At 41.3% G+C, this 21367-nt stretch overlaps 1 protein-coding gene across 1 annotated transcript; it reads right to left on the bottom strand.

Moving 5' to 3' along the window:
* Positions 1 to 4357: 4357 nt before the first annotated feature.
* Positions 4358 to 21245, bottom strand: LOC127079511 (uncharacterized). The gene is made up of 3 exons (XM_051019898.1): positions 20549 to 21245; positions 19948 to 20435; positions 4358 to 4777 (listed from the first exon to the last, which is right to left on the bottom strand). The coding sequence occupies exons 1-3, from the start codon at positions 21243 to 21245 to the stop codon at positions 4358 to 4360; spliced, it is 1605 nt and encodes a 534-aa protein (XP_050875855.1).
* Positions 21246 to 21367: the final 122 nt, after the last annotated feature.

Below are 21367 nucleotides of genomic sequence, written 5' to 3'. Positions count from 1 at the left end.
CAAATAAAAATATAGAAGAACACTATTAACAATGATTGATAGATAAAACTTGTATTTTATTAAGAATTGTAGCACGCAAATGACGTAACTCCATGGAATGTTACAATTTTGAAAATGGCAATAAGGAAAGGTTTACATTGAATCCAGTGACCATTATTATCCTTAATAAACATGATTCCCCAAAACCTTGCTTCTAAAGGGAGTAACTGGACTGATCTTCCACCTCTAATTCTTTTGTATCGATCGGTAACATCTGATATAGTTTATGCCTTTTGCCCCAAACTTTTTCCTGGATCTCCCTTTCGGATTTTCACTCCACCGGGACGCTTTTTTTTACCTAAGTCTCCCTTTCGGGTTTTCAACTTAGTGAGCCATCATTTTATTTACCCCTAACTTTTGCCTGGATCACCCTTTCGGGTTTTCGATCCACCCGAATACCCTTTTTTTGCCTAAGTCGTCCTTTAGGGTTTTCAACTTAGCGAGTTTTTATTAGGAATAGTATTTTTTAAATGCATCAAAGTTTACGGGGTGTGAGAGCTTTTCATCATCCATAGTTGTAAGAATCAAGGCACCTCTGGAGAAGGCTTTCTTTATAACATATGAGCCTTCATAATTGGGAGTCCATTTCCCACGTGAGTCCTTGTGTACTGGCAAGATCTTCTTAAGCACGAGGTCTTCTTCTCTGAATTCCCGAACACGTACTTTCTTATCAAAATCCCTCTTGAGTCATTTCTGGTACAAATTCCCATGGCACCGAGAGGTCATTCGCTTCTCATCTATGAGGTTTAACTGATCAAATATGTTTTAGATCCATTCAACCTCTTATAGCTTGGTCTCCATCAAGATTCTCATTGAAGGTATCTCCACTTCGATTAGGAGAACTGTTTCCATCCCATATACTAAAGAAAATGGAGTTGCCCTGTTGAAGTGCGAACGAAAGTCCGACATCCATGCAGTGCGAAGGGTGACATTTCGTGCCAATCCTTGTAGGTTTTCACCATTTTCTGCAAGATCTTCTTGATGTTTTTATTAGCAGATTCAACAGCTCCATTCATCTTTGGACAATATGGTGAAGAGTTATGGCACTCAATCTTGAACCTTTCGCATAATTCTTTCATTGCCTTATTGTCCAGATTCGTCCTATTGTCTGTGATGATCCAGCTTAGAACTCCATAGAGGCAAATAATCTTTTTCTTGAGGAACCGTGCAACCACTTGTTTTGTCACATTAGCATAAGAGAATACTTCTACCCATTTGGTAAAGTAATCAATGACAACCAGGATGAAGCGGTGACCATTTGAAGGTTTTGGCTCAATGGTGCCAATCATGTCGATGCTCCACATTGAGAACGACCAAGGTGATGTCAAAAAATTTAGTAGGGTCGGAGGCACGTGTACCTTGTCAGCGTAGATTTGGAATTTATGACATTTTCTAGCATAATTGAAGCAATCGGATTCCATGGTCAACCAGTAGTAACCAGCTCTCAAAATTTTCTTGGCCATGACATGCCCATTGGCATGAGTTCCAAAGGATCTTTCAAGAATATCCTTGATTAGTAGATCTGATTCGTGTCCATCCGCACATCTGAGGAGAATCATGGCGTGGTTTCTCTTATATAACACATCATTGCTTAATAAGAATTTGGATGCTAACTTCTTCAATGTTTTATTGTCAAGGGTTGTTGCATCTGCTGGATATTCTTGGCTTTGCAAAAAGCACTTGATGTCGTGAAACCAAGGTTTACCATTAGCTTCCTCTTCAACCAACTGACAGTAGGCAGACTCAACTTTCCACTCTATCTGAATTAGGGGAACTTCATTGAGGAATCTGACTTGGTACATTAAAGCCAACATAGATAAAGCGCCAACTATTTGATTCTCATCTCTTGGGATATAGCGGAAAGTGATTCCGTCAAAGTATTTTATCAACTCCACGACATAGGCATAATATGGAATTAACTTGGTATCACGGGTTTCTGATTCGCCTTTGACTTGGTATATCACCAAGGCCGAGTCTCCATATACTTTGAGGATTTTGATTCAGAGGTCAATTGTTGCTTCAATGCCTAGGATACACGCCTCATATTCTGCTATACTGTTTGTGCAATAAAAACAACCCCTTGCCATGAAAGGAGTGTATCCACCATTTGGATTTAAAAGAAAAACTCCCACACCAAGCCCCATGTAATTGGAGGAACCATCAAACATGATTTTCCACCGAGATCTGGGTTCAGGGCCTTCATAAGGTCCTGGGATGTCACAACTTTTTACTACCATAATGTCTTCATCAAGGAAGTTAAATTTCAATGACTAGTAGTCTTCAATAGGTTGGTGTGTTAGGTAATCATACAACACGTTTCCTTTAATGGCTTTTTGGGATGCATACTAGATGTCATACTCAGACAGTAACATCTGCCAACGGGCGAGTCTTCTAATTAAAGCAGGCTTTTCAAAGATATACTTCATTGGATCCATTTTTGAGATCAACAAAGTAGTGTGACAAATCATTTACTGCCTTAGACGGCGAGCGGCCCATGCTAAAGCATAACATGTTTTCTCCAAGAGTGAATATCGACTTTCATAATCGATAAACTTCTTGCTCAGATAGTAGATGTCATGTTCTTTTCGGTCAGTTTCATCATGTTGTCCCAACACGCATCCCATTGACTTTTCAAGCACATTTAAATACATAAAGAGTGGTTTTCCCTGGACAGGTGGAATTAGAATAGGGGGCTCTTGCAGGTATTGTCCGATCTTCTTAAAAGCTCTTTGACAGTCAGAGTTCCATTCAATTGCTTGATCTTTTCGAAGCAACTTGAGTATGGGCTCACACGCAGCAGTCATATGAGATATAAACCTAGAGATATAGTTCAATCGTCCAAGGAATCCTCTAACTTATTTCTCAGTACGGGGAGCAGGCATTTCTTGTATTGCTCTAACCTTATCTGGATGTACCTTAATTCCTCGTTGACTAACGATGAAACCAAACAGCTTTCCAGACCGAACAGCAAAGGTGCATTTAGCGGGATTCAGTCATAGTCGGAATTTTCGAAGACGCTCAAATAGCTTTTGAAAATGATCTATATGATCCTCTTCACTTTAGGATTTTGCGATCATATCATCGACATAAACCTCAATTTCCTTATGCATCATATCATGGAAAAGAGTGACCATTGCTCTTTGGTAAGTTGCCCCAACATTTTTTAGACCGAATGGCATTACCTTGTAGCAAAATATTCCCCAAGGGGTGATGAATGTGGTCTTTTCCATGTCTTCTGGAGCCATCTTAATTTGATTATAACCCAAGAATCCATCCACGAAGAAGAAGACTGTGAACTTAGTAGTGTTGTCTACCAGAGTGTCAATATGCGGCAAGGGAAAATCGTTCTTTGGACTAGCCTTGTTTAGATCCCTGTAATCAACACACATCCTAACTTTTCCATCCTTTTTAGGTACTGGTACGATATTAGCTACCCATTTAAGGTACTTCGCAACTGCTAGAAAACCAACATCAAATTGGCGTTTCACCTCGTCACAAATCTTTAGATCCATGTCAGGTCTTGCTCTTCGGAGCTTCTGCTTCACCGACGGGAAATTTGGATGTAGTGGCAGCTTGTGGACAATAATATTAGTATCTAAACCTGGCATATCCTGGTACGACCATGCAAATACATCTACATATTCTTGTAGCAACTTGATCAATCTGTCTTTGATGATTTCCCCAAGTGTAGTCCCAACTTTGACCTCTTTCTTCTCTTCTTTGGTGCCAAGGTTAATTGTCTCCACCTATTCTTGATGCAGCTGAAGGGCCTTGGACTCTTGCTCGAGCAGCCTTGCCATTTCTTCGGGGAAGTCACAATCTTCCTCACTATCCTCTTCCGCTTGGTAGATGAGGAATTCAAAGTTATAGGAAGTAGTAGGATCATCGAATTCAACTGGTTTATTGATTATTCTGCATGTTTTTTAAATGATGGTTTTTTAGAAAAGTGGAAATAAAACGCAAAAGAAAGAAAAATATTTCGTAGTTTTTAAAAGGATTTCCATTTTAAGCAAAGAAAAATAAATAAATGTACGATAAGAATTTGAACAAAATGCTCTTTATTTGTCATAATGATTTTGAAATTTAAAGTGGCCCTACAAATGATCCGTTAGCCTTGGGCAGAGCTAAGGATTTTGAAAAACAAAAGAAAACACAATTACTTTGACATGAGAAAAACTTCTGGAATCTCAGTTGCCTCCCAATTTGTTAAGGCTGTTTCATAATGGTATATTAGATTCGATGCTTCTCCATCTTCAGTGTCATCTTCAACTGCACCAACTTGATCCCCATGGATAAAACCTGTGCTTAGGAAGACTTCTTAAATGCTCCGTATGCGGTCTTTTGTATGGACCAAGGCTTCTTCGTTAGAAGAAGACTTGTGCCCCAGACCGAAATGATCTTTTCTCTTGCTGACATCAATGACTTGACCCCAACCTATAGGACCTCCACTTTCAACTATTGACTTCACGCTCTTCAAAGAGGCCAACGACAAAATGACTTTCTCAACAGGATTCTTCACTTCCGTAAGTGTGGCATTGACTGTTTCAAGTGCTTGGAAAGAAGTCTCCAAGGCATCTTCATCAACCTCAATATAACGGAAAGAGGAGAGTTGACTAATGATGAAATCTTCTTTCCTGAGACAATGACGAGCTTGTTGTTGACGACAAACTTCATTTTCTGATGCAAAGTAGAAGTCATTGCCCCAATAGCATGTATCCATGGACGTCCCAAAAGGAATCTACAAGTGGGATTAATGTCCATGACTTGGAAATTGATGGGGAATACATGCGGTCTGATTTGGATTGGTAGCTCTACCTCCCTGTCATACGGTGAACTGACTTCGTGTGTTTTTCTTTGGAAAGCAAATGTCGCGGTTAGCAAGAGTCGCCACCGACTTTTCTTTTATCCAATAAGGAAAGGTGGAAAAGAACAGGAAAGACCTTAATTAGATTTTGGGTTCGGGAGGTACATTATACAAAGGGAAGGTGTTAGAACCCTTTGTATCCATGGTTATCCATGGGCTCTTAATTGCTTGATCAGTTATATTATTTTTCTTGTCTGAAAAAGTGTTCGTGAATTGTTTAGAAAATGTCTTGAAAAAGAGAATTTGACTTTGTAATGATTCTCGTATGAATGTATACAAAGTGGTTATCTCGTTTAGTTTTGAAAATGGTTTAGAAAAATATAACTCAATAATGATTCTAGTATGAATGTATACCAAGTGGTGATTTTCTAGTATTTGTGAAGTGTGAAAAGTATTTTTAAATTGTGAGTAAGCAATTAAGAGTTATACCTACCCAAGGTCTTGATGGGCATTTCCTATCCTTGTGAGGGTAAAACCGTCCTTATTATTGAGAAATAAGTAGTTTTATCCTTTGGATGTAAAAGGGTCATCGTAGGGTTGTCGATTGGTCATTGAAAGCAACGGTTGTAAGGATACCTTAGCATTCGAAGGGATTATCATCATTTAACCGTAGGCTACACCGAAGGGTCATCGAGGGACAAAATCATATATTCGAAGGCAACATCCGAGGGGCTATGATTTATTTTAGAGGGACATGATGATTTAATCGAAGGGTCTTGGCTAAGGGTATCCCCACATTCGCGGGACATGACCGTAATACCGTAAGGCAACAAAGAGAGGTCCAAGATCACATATTCAAAGGCAATATTTTGCAATTAAGTATTTAAGATGAATTTCCACATTATGATCAATTAGGATGAATCTCCACATTAAAATTAATTAAATAATTAGGATGAATCTCCACATTAGAATTAATTAAGAAATTAGGATGAATCTTCACATTAAAATTAAGTAATTCAGAATCCATCTCCATAAGGGTATCCCACAAATAAAGTGGAATACCTAGTCGGCCGTTTCTTTGGGAATATGTAAGCCTTTACACAATTCAGCACACGGGTTAGAACATCGAGATAAAGTGCAATTGAAAATTGCACCACAAAATAAACACAGCAGTCATAAGGTCAGGCCAAATAATGCAGAATTATAATAGATCTTGATTAGATAAACATAAGGCAGAACAGAAAAGAAACAAAACAGCCACTGTCCCGTTCGCTCCTTCTTCGCCTAGCGAAGGCTTAGCGAGTGCTCGCTACAGGCTCGCTTAGCGATGTGCTAGCGAGCGACTACGGGTTTTGAGTTTGATAGCAGCATGATCTCCGGAACCCTGAACTTCATGGCATTTAATTACAGGAATAGCATGGACAAACATTCAGGATATTCAGGCATACTTAAATTCACATGTGAAATCAAATTACATATCCGAAAATTTAATCATGATGCCTTATGTATGTAGAGATTACCGATTAAAAGCATAAAACAGTAGTGATGCGCAAACCTGTTTGCAACTGAGCTGCGATGTTGAAGGGACTGACCACTCTTGGTATCAGATGGAGTTGGGGCGGAGGTAACTTCGGTGCGGATGAGCGGCCTTCAGGGTTTCTTTACTCGGAATTCTCTGAGTTAGTCTCCAGGGTTTCTATGCCAGGGTTTCTGTCCGTCTTCGTCTCCCTCTTTTCGTGACTGAAGTGTCGGTATTTATAGTGATTGTGGTGACCTAATGGGCTCAGAATGAAGCCCGAAAATTCTGATATACCGCAAGCTTCGCTAGGCGAAGGAGTTGCTCGCCTAGCGAGCAAGCTAGTTTGGGCCTTTTTCTGGATTGGGTCTGTAGTGAGCTGGGCTTTTGTTCCTTTAAGGTCAGTGCCTTGCAGAATAAGTTGGAGTGCTTCGAGAAATGTTTTGCAAGATAAATGGGCAAATTTTGGGGTATGACAGCTGCCCCTGTTCAATATTCTTGAACCGAGAGAGTTAGGATGGCAAGTATGCCATTCGTGGTCTGGAGGTGGAAGATTATTGAACACTAGAATGCCCCAAAAATTTGCACTTGTCAATTAGTCTTGATGGAGATGGGCTTAAAGATGCCATCCAGGAAGTTTGATGATGAGAGCTTTAGATTGTGTCGTACGTTAGACAATATCTGAAGACATGGGTGTCATACCGGGTCATACGCTGGACCATATAGTGAGTCATCCATTAGGCTGTCGACTTCGCCGGGGAGTCAGAGTGTGTTATACGTTGCTGGGGATAAGGGATCATAATGGATCATACGCTAGACCGTATCTGAATAGCAGAGTGAGTTGTTCATAAGGCGGATGACTTCGCTGGGGATGAAAGATCAGAATGGATCGTTCGCTAGATCGTATCTGAGTTGAAGATCCAAATGGGTCGTACATTAGACCGTATTGGAGTTGCAGAATGAACTGTACGTTAGGCTGTATCTGAAGAAGAAAGTAGTCGTACGCTAGACTACATCCCGGAATGTACCGTACGCTAGGCAGTATCTGAGGATTTGAAGGTCAGAATGGATCGTACGTTAGATCGTATCTGAGTTGCAGAATGAGCCGTACGTTAGGCTGTATCTGAAGAAGAAAGTAGTCGTACGCTAGACTACACCTCGGAATGTACCGTACGCTAGGCAGTATCTGAGGATTTGAGGATCCGAATGGGTCGTACGCTAGACCGTATTGGAGTTGCAGAATGTCGGGATGGATCGTACGTTAGATCGTATCTGAGTTGAAGGAGTCATATGTTGAGCTGAATCAGAGTGAGCCGTACGCTAGGCTATATCTGATAGTATTTGTATATGTTGTATTTGCAATGAATATCTGGGGTGGGCTTAATGATGCCACCATTGGGCGGATATCAGAGCGCTTGCCAGAGTGAATACTCATATGGATTGTATCTGAGAGATGTAGTTGAATCTTGAATGTAATTGATAAAGATGTCCGTCTGGATGGACCTTTGTTTTGACTATATCAGGAGGATAATTAACTGAAAAATAAAGCCAATGCCATGTCACGATGCATGAGATGTTTTATGCTTATAAATGCGAACAATGTATGCATGCGTATGTTGTGAAATGATGTAATGAATGAATTATGCGTCTGAAAAGTTTTTTTTCGGCGACCCCCCTGGGGAAAATAAATCCCCATCTTCTGGTTGGAGATACTTGTATTGACGACCCTTCCTCAGCTGGGGTATTTGATTTCTATCTGATGGTAGAAATATTCAACAGAAGCCTGGCTGGAGGATGGAAGAGATGACCAGTCTGTCTGGTGATTCTGACCTCTTCTGGGAAATAGCTGGTTTTGCCGGGGAATAATGCCAATTCCTTCTGGGGAATAACAGGCTTGCCGGGGGAATAGAATTAGCAACCGGATTCATCGGAACGCATGGTTAGACCTTATCCTCGATCCCGAAGTCTTGTAGTAATCGTTATTGTCTATTTTATGCATGTATTTTGGTAAACATCGATCATATTCAAACGCATGTATCAATTCAAATTAAATCAATGGATGTTTATGCAAACAAAACAGAAAAAGTAAAACAAAAGCATCTTTTTGGAAATAACATTGTATTGATTTTGAAAGAGGGCCTATAAACAGGCAATTTGTGTACAAGGAGACAGAAATCCTAGTAAGAGGAAATTGCCAAGAAACGAAAAGAAAGCTATGCAAAAAAAGTCCTATTGATTTTAATTCCACTACTGCCATTATGTTTTCAAGCATCTCATCTCCTACTGTCGGATAAAAATGATTGGCTTGTTCAGTCCCTTTGACTTGGGTGAAGCTGGCCGAGAACGGGACATAGTCATACGCTTTCAATCCCTAATTTTTGCCTGGACCGCCTTTTCAGGTTTTCAGTCCACCAGGATACCCTTTTTTGCCCAAGCCGCCTTTTCAGGTTTTCGACTCGTCGGGTGTACATTTTTATATGTTTATCCCTAATTTTTGCCCGAACCCCTTTTGGTTCGCCGGGATGCCCTTACTTTTGCCTAGGTACGTCGACCTAGCGGGTCTCTTTTATGCGTAGTATTTTTTGACTATGTCTGCGTTCACGGGACGTGGGAAGTCTTCGCCATCCATCATAGCAAGTATCATGGCTCCACCAGAGAATACCTTCTTAACTACAAATGGCCCTTCGTATGTGGGGGTCCATTTGCCTCTGGGATCACCTTGTGGTAGAATGATACGCTTGATCACCAAGTCGCCGTTTTGATACACCTGTCTCTTGACCTTTTTGTTGAATGCCTGGGTCATGCGCTTCTGATATAATTGCCCATGACAAACAGCCGCAAGTCTCTTTTCATCAATTAAATTTATCTGATCGAGTCGAGTCTGAATCCATTCATCCTCGTCTAAACCTGCCTCTTTCATGATTCTTAGAGAGGGAATCTGAACTTCCACCGGTAAGACGGCTTCCATTTCGTAGACTAAAGAGAAAGGAGTTCCCCCTGTCGAAGTGCGTACTGAAGTGCGATAACCATGAAGAGCAAATGGTAACATCTCATGCCAGTCTCTGTACGTTACTGTCATCTTTTGTATGATCTTCTTGATATTCTTATTAGCAGCCTCCACGGCGCCGTTCATCTTTGGCCGGTACGGAGAAGAGTTATGGTGTTTTATCTTGAACTGCGTACAGAGTTCAGTAATCATCTTATTGTTCAAATTGGTGCCATTGTCCGTGATAACTCTTTCAGGGATGCCATATCGACAAATGAGATTATTTTTGATGAACCGTGCCACCACATTCTTAGTGACAGAAGCAAATGAGGCTGCCTCTACCCACTTTGTAAAATAATCAATAGCCACGAGGATGAAACAATGTCCGTTGGAAGCAGTAGGTTTAATCTCTCCAATCATATCAATGCCCCACATTGCAAAAGGCCAAGGGGATGTCAACACGTTTAAAGGGGCAGGAGGCACATGTACTTTATCCGCATAGATCTGGCACTTGTGACAAGTTCTGGAGTGATGGTGGCAATCAACTTCCATGGTAGACCAATAATACCCTGATCTCAGAATCTTCTTGGCCATTGTATGTCCACTAGAGTGAGTCCCAAAAATACCGTCATGCATGTCTTCCATAATCTTTTCTTCTTCCTTTTTATCCACACAACGAAGCAAAGTCGAATCATGATTACGTTTGTATAATATTCCATTACTCAAAAAGAATCTAGCGGAAAACTTCCTCAGAAATTTTCTGTCATTGATGGACGCCCCTTCAGGGTATTCCTGAGCTTCTAAATATCTTTTTACTTCGTGGAACCAAGGTTTCTCTTCTACTTCAGCAGCGTTAAGTTCATAACAATATGCTGGTTCATCTAGTCATTTAATGGTGATCCTGGGAGCTTCATTGTCCCATCTGACTCTGAACATAGATGACATGGTGGCCAAGGCGTCTGCCAACTGATTCTCTTCTCGTGGGATATGTTCGAATGTAATCTCTTCAAAGTATGGGATTAATGTCAACACCCGCTCTCGATAAGGGATGAGATTCGGATGTTTAGTGTCCCATTCTCCTTTGATCTGACTGATTACTAATGCTGAGTCTCCGTACACACTCAAAAACTTGATTCTCAGGTCTATAGCAGCTCTGAGTCCCAAAATACATGCTTCATACTCGGCCATATTGTTGGTACAATCAAAACATAGTCTAGCAGTGAAAGGCGTATGGCAACCCTTGGGGGAAATGATTACAACACCAACACCATTGCCCAATGCATTAGAAGATCCATCAAAAACCATAGTCCATCGGGATCCCAGTTCGGGTCCTTCATCCGGTCCAGGTTCTTCATAATCAGTAACAAGCATGACATCCTCATCTGGGAACTCAAAATTCATAGATTGGTAATCATCCACTGCTTGATGAGCCAGATGATCGGCTAACACGCTTCCTTTGATTGCTTTCTGAGTAGTGTATTGGATATCATACTCTGTTAAAAAAATCTGCCATCTTGCTATTCTTCCGGAGAGGGCAGGTTTCTCAAATATGTATTTGATAGGATCCATCTTAGAAATCAACAAAGTGGTATGATTCAACATATACTGTCTTAGTCGGCGAGCAGCCCAGGCCAAAGCACAGCAAGTTCTCTCGAGCAGTGAGTATCTTGTTTCACAGTCGGTAAACTTTTTGCTAAGGTAGTATATGGCATGCTCTTTTCGACCAGACTCGTCATGTTGCCCCAACACACACCCCATTGAATTTTCTAACATAGTCAAATACATGATTAGAGGTCTTCCTTCAACTGGTGGTATCAGGATCGGAGGTTCCTGGAGATACTTCTTGATTTTGTCAAAAGCTTCTTGACATTCGTCATTCCACATCATCTCTTGATTCTTCCTCAGTAGTTTGAAGATGGGTTTGCAGGTAGCAGTTAAATGGGAGATAAACCGGGCGATGTAATTCAAACGTCCCAAGAAACCTCTGACTTCCTTATCTGTACGGGGCACTGGCATTTCTTGAATAGCTCTCACCTTAGCCGGGTCAACCTCAATTCCTTTACCACCGACAATAAATCCCAAGAGTTTATCGGATCTTACTCCAAAGGTGCATTTGTTCGGGTTCAATCTCAGCTTGTATTTCTTCAACCTCTCAAACAATTTGTACAAATGATCGAGATGTTCTTCTTCAGTATGAGATCTGGCTATCATGTCATCCACATATACTTCTATTTCATGATGAATCATATCATGGAACAAAACCACCATAGCACGCTGGTACGTTGCCCCGGCGTTCTTTAAATCGAATGGCATTACTTTGTAACAGAAAGTGCCCCATTGCGTCATAAACGTAGTTTTCTCCATGTCTTCAGGTGCCATCTTAATCTGGTTATAACCCGAGAATCCAGCCATGAAGGAGAATACTTTGTGTTGAGCGGTATTGTCTACCAGAACATCAATGTGCGGGAGTGGAAAGTCATCTTTGGGACTCGCTTTATTCAAATCTCTGTAATCGACGCACATTCGCACCTTACCATCCTTCTTCGGTACCGGTACCACATTAGCAACCCATTGAGGATAAGAAGTAACAGCCAGAAAACCTGCATCAAATTGTTTCGTAACTTCGGCTTTGATTTTCTCAGACATTTCAGGACGCATGCGGCGAACCTTTTGCTTAACAGGACGACAATCTTCCTTCGTTGGCAAACGATGCACTACTATATCAGTATCCAATCCTGGAATGTCTTCATAAGACCAAGCAAAAATCTCTACATAGTCATGTAACATCTGAATCAATCTTTCTTTAATATTGTTTTCCAAGCCTGCTCCTATTTTGACTTCTCTCTTGTCCACTTCAGTACCCAGGTTTACAATTTCGATTGACTCTTCATGCGGCTGTATAGTCCTTTCTTCTTGCAGTAACAGTCTGGCAAGTTCTCCAGGTACTTCACAATCTTCCTCACTTCCATCCTCGGCTTGGTAGATCGGATTTTCAAAGTCATAATGAACAGTAGTAGAACTATTATCAACAGGATCCAGAGTGGGTATGGATCTGCAATTCGTTACGTGAGTGTGTGTAAGAAAACATAGCTTTTTGGAGGATGACAGGAAAGATAAAGAGCGCAATATTTGAATGCAAAAAGTCCATTGATTTACTGAATGTGAATATGCTTATGAAAATGACAAAACCCTTAACAAATTAGCTATTGTGCCTCAGGCATAGACACAATGCTTTAAGAAGTTCAATTGTAAAACTAAAAAAATTTTGCAACAATAAAACAGACAATAACAATTACTCCTGACTAAAGGAAATCGAGATAGTGTCTTCAGCCTTCCAATTATTGAGTCCGTCACCAATTGTTGGGAAAATCCAGCTATCCAGGTCGCAATCGCTATCAGCATCTTCTACAACATTAATTTGATCTTTGACCATCTTTTTAGAGTTAAATCCCAGACCAGACGTGTCAGACTTGTATGGTACGTTGATCAGTTGACCCCAACCAGTACGACCACCATTTTCAACCACGGCGTGAGCGTCCTTCAGAGAAATCATGGCAGGAGGAGCACGGATAACCTCGGGCACACAGGAAGTCGGCTTAAGGACAGGATTAGTCGGAGGAACTACTTCAAATGACTGAGAAGGAGTCTCAAAGAATTCACCATCCATCTCGACGTATCTGAAGGCCTGCACACTACTGACAATATATTCTTTTTCTCCACACACAGTGACAATCTTGCCCTCTATTGGATGCCTCAACTTTTGATGGAGAGACGAGGCTACAGCACTTGCCCCATGAATCCAAGGGCGTCCCAGCAAGCAGGAATAGGCCGGACGAATGTTCATTACATGAAAGATAATGTTGAAGACTTGAGGTCCTATCTTGATAGGGAGAACCACTTCACCATGGACAACACTCTTCGCACCATCGTAAGCACGCACCACAATGTCACTAGGCTTCAGTTCAATGCTTTTACAGTCAAGTTTATCGAGCACGGCTTTCGATAGTACATTCAAAGAAGAGCCATTATCGATCAACACGTGAGACAAGGTGATCCCCTTACACTCAATGGAGATATGCAGAGCTTTATTGTGATTCTTTCCTACTGGTGTCAGATCAGCATCGGAAAAGCCTAAGCCATTGTCAATAGTCAGGTTAGCAACATAGTTTTCGAACTGATCGACGGAGGTCTTCTGAGGTACATGAGCAGTCTTCAATAATTTTATCAACGCTTTGGCATGAGATTCAGAAGATAATAACAAGGATAACATCGAGATCTTAGGCGGAGTATGCCCCAGCTGTTCTACCACATCAAAATCACTCTTGCGGATGATTTTCAGCATTTCTTCCATTTCTTGTTTGGCAACATCTTCAGTAGTAACTTCGACGGGTGTCCCTGACTGAGAAGGGTTAACTGGTTCCTTTCCTCGGGTTTCAGGGGCGGGAGGTGAGATTTCTGGAGAGAAGATCCTTCCACTTCGAGTAACTTTACTAGTCCCAACAATGTCATTAGGATTAGCAGCATTACCAACTTGCTTTACGCCATGGATGTAAACATCACCTCCATAATTCCACGGAATGGCTTTGCTTGAGGAATACGGTACTGGGCCAGGTGCAGTAATGATTAGGGGAGCTACCTTGGGCTCAGCAGTAATCTTCACAGGTGCTCTGGTATCGGTAATCTTCACTGGAACTTTGGACCTAGCAATCACAGATATTTCTTCAGTAGGGTTTTCCATCTTAGGAACCTTTTCGAAGAGAATTGTGCGATCATCCATCAGCCGTTGAATACCATTTCTCAACTTCAAGCAATCATTAGGTTGGAGTATACAGAGATCGCAATTTTCAGCACAACCTGGAAATAAACCAGTTTGCAATAAATTCTTCTTGATGATCAGGAGAGGAGATGTTAAATCAGCCACATTAGAAATGTGAGAGTTGTCATCCACAGCATTAACAGTCTTGTCATGGTTAGGCATAGGTGCAGTGATGACATTAGGAGTCCCTGGAGGATCAAATTCAATTTCTCCCGCGTCGATCATATCCTGAATCTTATTCTTCAACGACCAACAATCGTTTGTATCATGCCCGGGGCTATCGGAGTGATATGCACACCTGGCATTGGGATTATAACGAGAAGAAGTAGTGTTGGGACTCGTAGGAGGATCTCTGAGAGTAATTAAATTTGCCTTTAGCATACCCTGCAGTGCTTGCGCTAAAGTCATATTGATCTTGGTAAACTGCCTCCTTGGCCTGTCTTGTCTGTGCTGGAAGTTTTGAGATGGCGGTGCTGCAATCGTAACTGCTCCAATGGTATGGTCACGATTTTTCTTGTTACGACCCTTTTGACCGTACACAGCATTTGATTCGTTCCTCCCCTGGTAGGACCTTTTGGTGCTTGCAGAGGTAGTTGCCTGTATCTTTCCACTTCGAATGCCGCTTTCAACACGTTCCCCTGTCAATATAAGCTCAGTGAAAACCGATGAAGAACTTCCCAGTAGATGGCTGTAGAATGGACCAGTCAGTGTGCCCATGAACATGTCCACTAATTCTCGATCAGTCATAGGGGGTTTGACTCTGCCAGCCAAATCTCTCCATTTTTGAGCATATTCTTTGAAGCTTTCTTTAGATCCCATAGTCATATTCTGCAACTGTAGCCGAGTAGGCGCCAATTCAGAATTATACTGGTAGTGTTTGTAGAAAGTTGTCGCTAAATCAGTCCAGGTGCGGATGTTAGAGCTTTCGAGCTGATAATACCATTCCAACTGTGTGCCAGATAGACTCTCTTGGAAGAAATGGATCCATAGCTTCCTATCAGTGGTATACGGCTGAATCTTTCTCACATAAGCTCTCAGATGCATCTGAGGACAAGACGCACCATCGTACTTAGTGAAAGTGGGGATCTTGAATTTGCGAGGAATGACCACATCAGAGACCAGTCCCAAGCTTTCGAAATCCAGACCGGGCGCCTTCTGACCCTCCATAGCTAGCATACGTTCTTCCAGCAACTTGTACTTATCCTCTTTTGGAGAGTACTGTTCATCTTCATAATCCTCATCGTCGTCCTCAGAGTTGAAGAGATCAACATCCTCTTCTCTTGAATCATTTTCTGTCTCCTCTTCTTGATCCTTCGGAAGTCTAATCTTGACTCCCGCAGCCTGTCCTTTACGCCTTCTTCCCGGGTTAATGTAACTCACAGGTTTCTGGTCTTTCTTCTTCTCGAGCAAGAGAGCCTTCAGTTCTTCCTGCCCCTTGGATAAGCTCAGCATCATCTCCTGGAATTGAGCATTCTGAGCCTGGAGATCTTTGACAGTTTGTTCGAGAGCCATTTTTCTGTTTAGAAGGAAGACCGTGAGAATATTGATCTTTTAGGATACCTGTTATGCAATGTTATGTTATGCTATGCAATGTATGAAATGTTTTCAAGGACTTTTGGAATTTAACTTTGCGTAAACCACCAAAAGGAGGGGAACTTTTATTAATAATTTCTTTAATCAATGTTCATTACAAAAAGGAAATAATAAAAATACAATGAAAGCTCAAGTCTCCCAGGGACGGCTTCTTTTTGGGCGAAGATATGTATTGAGTCTTCGTTCCTCATTAAGCTGGCTGGTGAGCTCTAATACTTTCTTCCTTTCTGCAACGAACTGAGTCTCAAAAGTATCTCTTTCCTCTCTTAACTGGATCTAGGATCTCTTCAACTCTTCAACATCGGTAGGCATATCTGGATAAGGAATGATCTGAGAAGTACCTCCTTCAACTTCTGGGTCAACAATCAGCGGTCCGACTGCAAGATATGGCATGGCAAGTTCACGAGCTCTGGCGCGTACCCATCTGAGATAAGGTTCCATGGGAATAGTGTTCTTCTGTCCTAAAGTGCTTCTTTTCACCATGCCCCAGGCTCGTACAAATCTCTGACGGAGACCTTGGGAATCGGTGTCATAATCAAACACATTGCCTTGAATAATTCTTTCATGTGGACCCTCTCTTCGAGCATACCCCAACTGGCGTAGGGCTAAAGCTGGGTTATAAGTAATACCTCCTCTTATCCCCAGGAGTGGTACGTTAGAGAATTCTCCACAACGGTCAATAATGATGACATTTTCTTTGAGATGAGGACACCAACGGATGTCTGAATGGGAGAGCGACATTATCCTTTGAGACCATTTCAGATTTTGCTCATTCTTCAAGACTGATTGAGGAAGGTGTGAAATAAACCACCTAGACAATAGAGGTATGCAGCACATGAGAGTCCCTTGCCTTTTCATAGTACGAGTGTGAAGGGAATGCAAAATGTCTCCAAGCAAGGTGGGCACCGGGTTATGAGTGAGAAATATCTTAATGGCATTCATGTCTATGAATTGGTCTGGATTAGGGAATAACACCAAACCATAGATTAGCAATGCTAGAACATCTTCAAAAGCATGGACATTCATAACTTTTAGGAATTCTCGGGCCTTGTTTATTAGAAATTTGGCAAGTAAACCCTTAACTCCACTTCTTGTTACCCAATTAGTTTCAATGTCAGACTTTGTCATGTGTAAAGCTGCGGCAACTTCTTCAGACTTCGGAATCTTTTCTAAACCACTGAAAGGTGTTTGATCAAGGATAGGTATCCCAAGCATCCTGGAGAATTCTTCTAATGTGGGTACCAGCTGATAATCTGGGAAGGTGAAGCAATGATGTTTGGGATCGAAGAACTGGAATAGGACTCTCATCATATCCTCTCTGAAACCAGTGGTAACCAAATTGAGGAGAGAACCATGTTTTTTGACGAACTGAGTCTGATCAGGAAGGTCTGACACTAAATCCTTGAGTTGAGGAGAGATGGCTACAAAATTGATCCGGATGGTCTTCCTGGAAGCCATAACCTGTTTAACATAGCAAAGCTAAATCCCTAAGTCCTTGAAATGGTTAGTACAATGTTATGATGTTATGATGTTATGATGTTATGATGTTAAATAAATAACAAGCACAAACAAGTCACACAACAATCATTCTTAGGTTTTAAGGCTTGCATGAGTTCCATAGGTAGGTACCCTCCCCACTGAAGTTTGGTTGGTTCAACCTGTCCTAGAATAGTAACCGGGTTCTAGAAGGATCTCCAATCATTGACCTTCCTTTAAGTCCACTTCAGTGCAACACCAAGTGGTTGACCGAAGCTTCCCTAAAGTCCAATCTCAAAGAGTGTAGTATCGAGTCTCAACCAACCCCAGTCGGAACCGAAGTCGGTTATCTCACTACTTTCTAATGGCTAGGATGAGTCAATTAGGGTTCTAAAGGTCTGGTTAATGCTTTGATGACACCACGCGGAAGCCAAATTTTTCCTCAAGTAAACATGAGGAACATCAGGACATCCAAAGTGTCACATTAACCGTAGCCATCATTTTGACCATTCCAGTATACGCCGGATAGTCGCGATGATCTATTGCTACTTACCTAAGGTACACTAGATCCGGGTGTAGGATCTTTCACTCAAGCATAAAATACCCAAGCAATCCCTTAAAAGTAAATCAGACAATAAGTGATCTTGTTTTTAAGGTAACCTCTCTTTTTAAGGGTCCCCAGCAGAGTCGTCAGTTCTGTCATACGGTGAACTGACTTCGTGTGTTTTGCTTTGGAAAGCAAATGTCGCGGTTAGCAAGAGTCGCCACCGACTTTTCTTTTATCCAATAAGGAAAGGTGGAAAAGAACAGGAAAGACCTTAATTATATTTTGGGTTCGGGAGGTACATTATACAAAGGGAAGGTGTTAGAACCCTTTGTATCCATGGTTATCCATGGGCTCTTAATTGCTTGATCACTTATATTATTTTTCTTGTCTGAAAAAGTGTTCGTGAATTGTTTAGAAAATGTTTTGAAAAAGAGAATTTAACTTTGTAATGATTCTCGTATGAATGTATACAAAGTGGTTATCTCGTTTAGTTTTGAAAATGGTTTAGAAAAATATAACTCAGTAATGATTCTAGTATGAATGTATACCAAGTGGTGATTTTCTAGTATTTGTGAAGTGTGAAAAGTATTTTTAAATTGTGAGTAAGCAATTAAGAGTTATACCTACCCAAGGTCTTGATGGGTATTTCCTATCCTTGTGAGGGTAAAAATGTCCTTATTATTGAGAAATAAGTAGATTTATCCTTTGGATGTAAAAGGGTCATCGTAGGGTTGTCGATTGGTCATTGAAAGCAACGGTTGTAAGGATACCTTAGCATTCGAAGGGACTATCATCATTTAACCGTAGGCTACACTGAAGGGTCATCGAGGGACAAAATCATATATTCGAAGGCAACATCCGAGGGGCTATGATTTATTTTAGAGGGACATGATGATTTAATCGAAGGGTCTTGGCTAAGGGTATCCCCACATTCGCGGGACATGACCGTAATACCGTAAGGCAACAAAGAGAGGTCCAAGATCACATATTCAAAGGCAATATTTTGCAATTAAGTATTTAAGATGAATTTCCACATTATGATCAATTAGGATGAATCTCCACATTAAAATTAATTAAATAATTAGGATGAATCTCCACATTAGAATTAATTAAGCAATTAGGATGAATCTTCACATTAAAATTAAGTAATTCAGAATCCATCTCCATAAGGGTATCCCACAAATAAAGTGGAATACCTAGCCGGCCGTTTCTTCGGGAATATGTAAGCCTTTACACAATTCAGCACACGGGTTAGAACATCGAGATAAAGTGCAATTGAAAATTGCACCACAAAATAAACACAGCAGTCATAAGGTCAGGCCAAATAATGCAGAATTATAATAGATCTTGATTAGATAAACATAAGGCAGAACAGAAAAGAAACAAAACAGCCACTGTCCCGTTCGCTCCTTCTTCGCCTAGCGAAGGCTTAGCGAGTGCTCGTTACAGGCTCGCTTAGCGATGTGCTAGCGAGCGGCTACGGGTTTTGAGTTTGATAGCAGCATGATCTCCGGAACCCTGAACTTTATGGCATTTAATTACAGGAATAGCATGGACAAACATTCAGGATATTCAGGCATACTTAAATTCACATGTGAAATCAAATTACATATCCGAAAATTTAATCATGATGCCTTATGTATGTAGAGATTACCGATTAAAAGCATAAAACAGTAGTGATGCGCAAACCTGTTTGCAACTGAGCTGCGATGTTGAAGGGACTGACCACTCTTGGTATCGGATGGAGTTGGGGCGGAGGTAACTTCGGTGCGGATGAGCGGCCTTCAGGGTTTCTTTACTCGGAATTCTCTGAGTTAGTCTCCAGGGTTTCTATGCCAGGGTTTATGTCCGTCTTCGTCTCCCTCTTTTCGTGACTGAAGTGTCGGTATTTATAGTGATTGTGGTGACCTAATGGGCTCAGAATGAAGCCCGAAAATTCTGATATACCGCAAGCTTCGCTAGGCGAAGGAGTTGCTCGCCTAGCGAGCAAGCTAGTTTGGGCCTTTTTCTGGATTGGGTCTGTAGTGAGCTGGGTTTTTGTTCCTTTAAGGTCAGTGCCTTGCAGAATAAGTTGGAGTGCTTCGAGAAATGTTTTGCAAGATAAATGGGCAAATTTTGGGGTATGACACTCCCCAACTACTATTCTCCGGGAACCGTCAAATGCTTTTACCACAAGTGCATTGGGTTTCATCTCTGGCCCTTGGTAAGGTAATTTAGCAAGCGCCCTTTTTGGTAGGACATCGAGGGACGACCCAGTGTCAACTAAGACTCTAGCCAAAGCATCTTCTTGGCATTTTATGGATACATGCAAGGCACGGTTGTGATTTTGTCCTTCCTTGGGTAGCTCCTCATTGGTGAAGCCTAGAGTGTTGCAAGCTGTGATATTGGTGACCACCCTATCGAATTGGCCAACCGTTATATCCTGAGTAGCATGATCCTGGGAAAGCACTTTCAATAGAGCCTCCCTATGAGCTTGGGAGTTCAGAAGCAAGGATATGATAAATATTTTTGATGGTGTTTGATGCAGCTGGTCGACTATCTTGTAGTCGCTTTTCTTTATCATTTTCAAGAATTCAATCGCTTCACCTGATTGCATCGCCGACTGTACCCCTCCAGATTCTGGGACAGGAACTGCAGTTGTAGCTTCCTTTATCGATTCTTGAGGGATTATATTGAAATTGGGAGTATAAATCCGACCACTATGTTGGTCATTCTGCTCATCCCTGTAATGTTCGTGATATTGGCATCAAAATCCTCCAAGCTTTTATCACCTTCAACATTTTTGGGTTTTTCATCTACCACTCCATCTACCAAAGTTATGTAATATTTATAAGGCACGACCTTGGTGCTTTCGAAGGGAAAGGGAGTAGGCATACAGACTACCACAGGTGATGGATGAACAACATTTTTTCTTTGATAAGTTATCTCAACAGGTTCTGGTAGATTGAAAAAGGGTTCAATTACTGAAATTTCCTTGTTTGTTGTAGGACCAAAAACCTGTAAAACACCTTGATCCATCAAGTTTTGAATATCAGCTCGTACCAATTTACACCCTTTTGGATAAATGACACATTCTTCATAATTATCGTGACAGGTATTAATCAAACTAACTCCCGCCAATCTTGCATGGAGTGCTAGAAACGGAGTTTTAACATCTTCAACATTTTTGATTATACAAACATCAGATACATCCTCAATGGAATTAATAACACTATGCGCCGGCAGAGGGTTACTTTTTACGTTGGGCCCAACATCTAAGAATGAAAGGATCTTCTTCTCAACCAACTCTTGCACTATATGCTTCAAAGCATAGCATCCTTCCAGATTGTGCCCATGGGTGCCCTCATGGAAAGAACAATGGGCATCTTGATTGTACCATGGAGGCAAAGGATTTGGTGGAGGACCCAAAGGTCTGGGAGTCACCAACCCTTTCTGCAACAATGATGGATACAACTCAGTGTACGTCATAGGGATTAAAGCGAAATGAGGTCTACCTCTTTGTATCCTATTCTAATTTGGAAGATTTTGCGGACGAGGGGCTTATAGCCTTGGTTGTTGATAAAGGGGTGCCATAGGTTCTCATTGGTATA

The sequence above is a fragment of the Lathyrus oleraceus genome, chromosome 5, assembly GCF_024323335.1.
Source record: "Lathyrus oleraceus cultivar Zhongwan6 chromosome 5, CAAS_Psat_ZW6_1.0, whole genome shotgun sequence".
Taxonomy (NCBI): domain Eukaryota; kingdom Viridiplantae; phylum Streptophyta; class Magnoliopsida; order Fabales; family Fabaceae; genus Lathyrus; species Lathyrus oleraceus.
This window is presented reverse-complemented; position numbering and strand designations above follow the sequence as displayed.

Coding starts and splice junctions, on each gene's coding strand:
- LOC127079511 (XM_051019898.1), bottom strand. CDS start 21,245: ATGACGTACACTGAGTTGTATCCATCATTGTTGCAGAAAGGGTTGGTG. Junction 20,436..20,548: donor AAAACCCAAAAATGTTGAAG/GTGATAAAAGCT, acceptor TAATCCCTCAAG/AATCGATAAAGGAAGCTACA. Junction 4,778..19,947: donor TGAAACCCAATGCACTTGTG/GTAAAAGCATTT, acceptor TCCCACTTGTAG/ATTCCTTTTGGGACGTCCAT.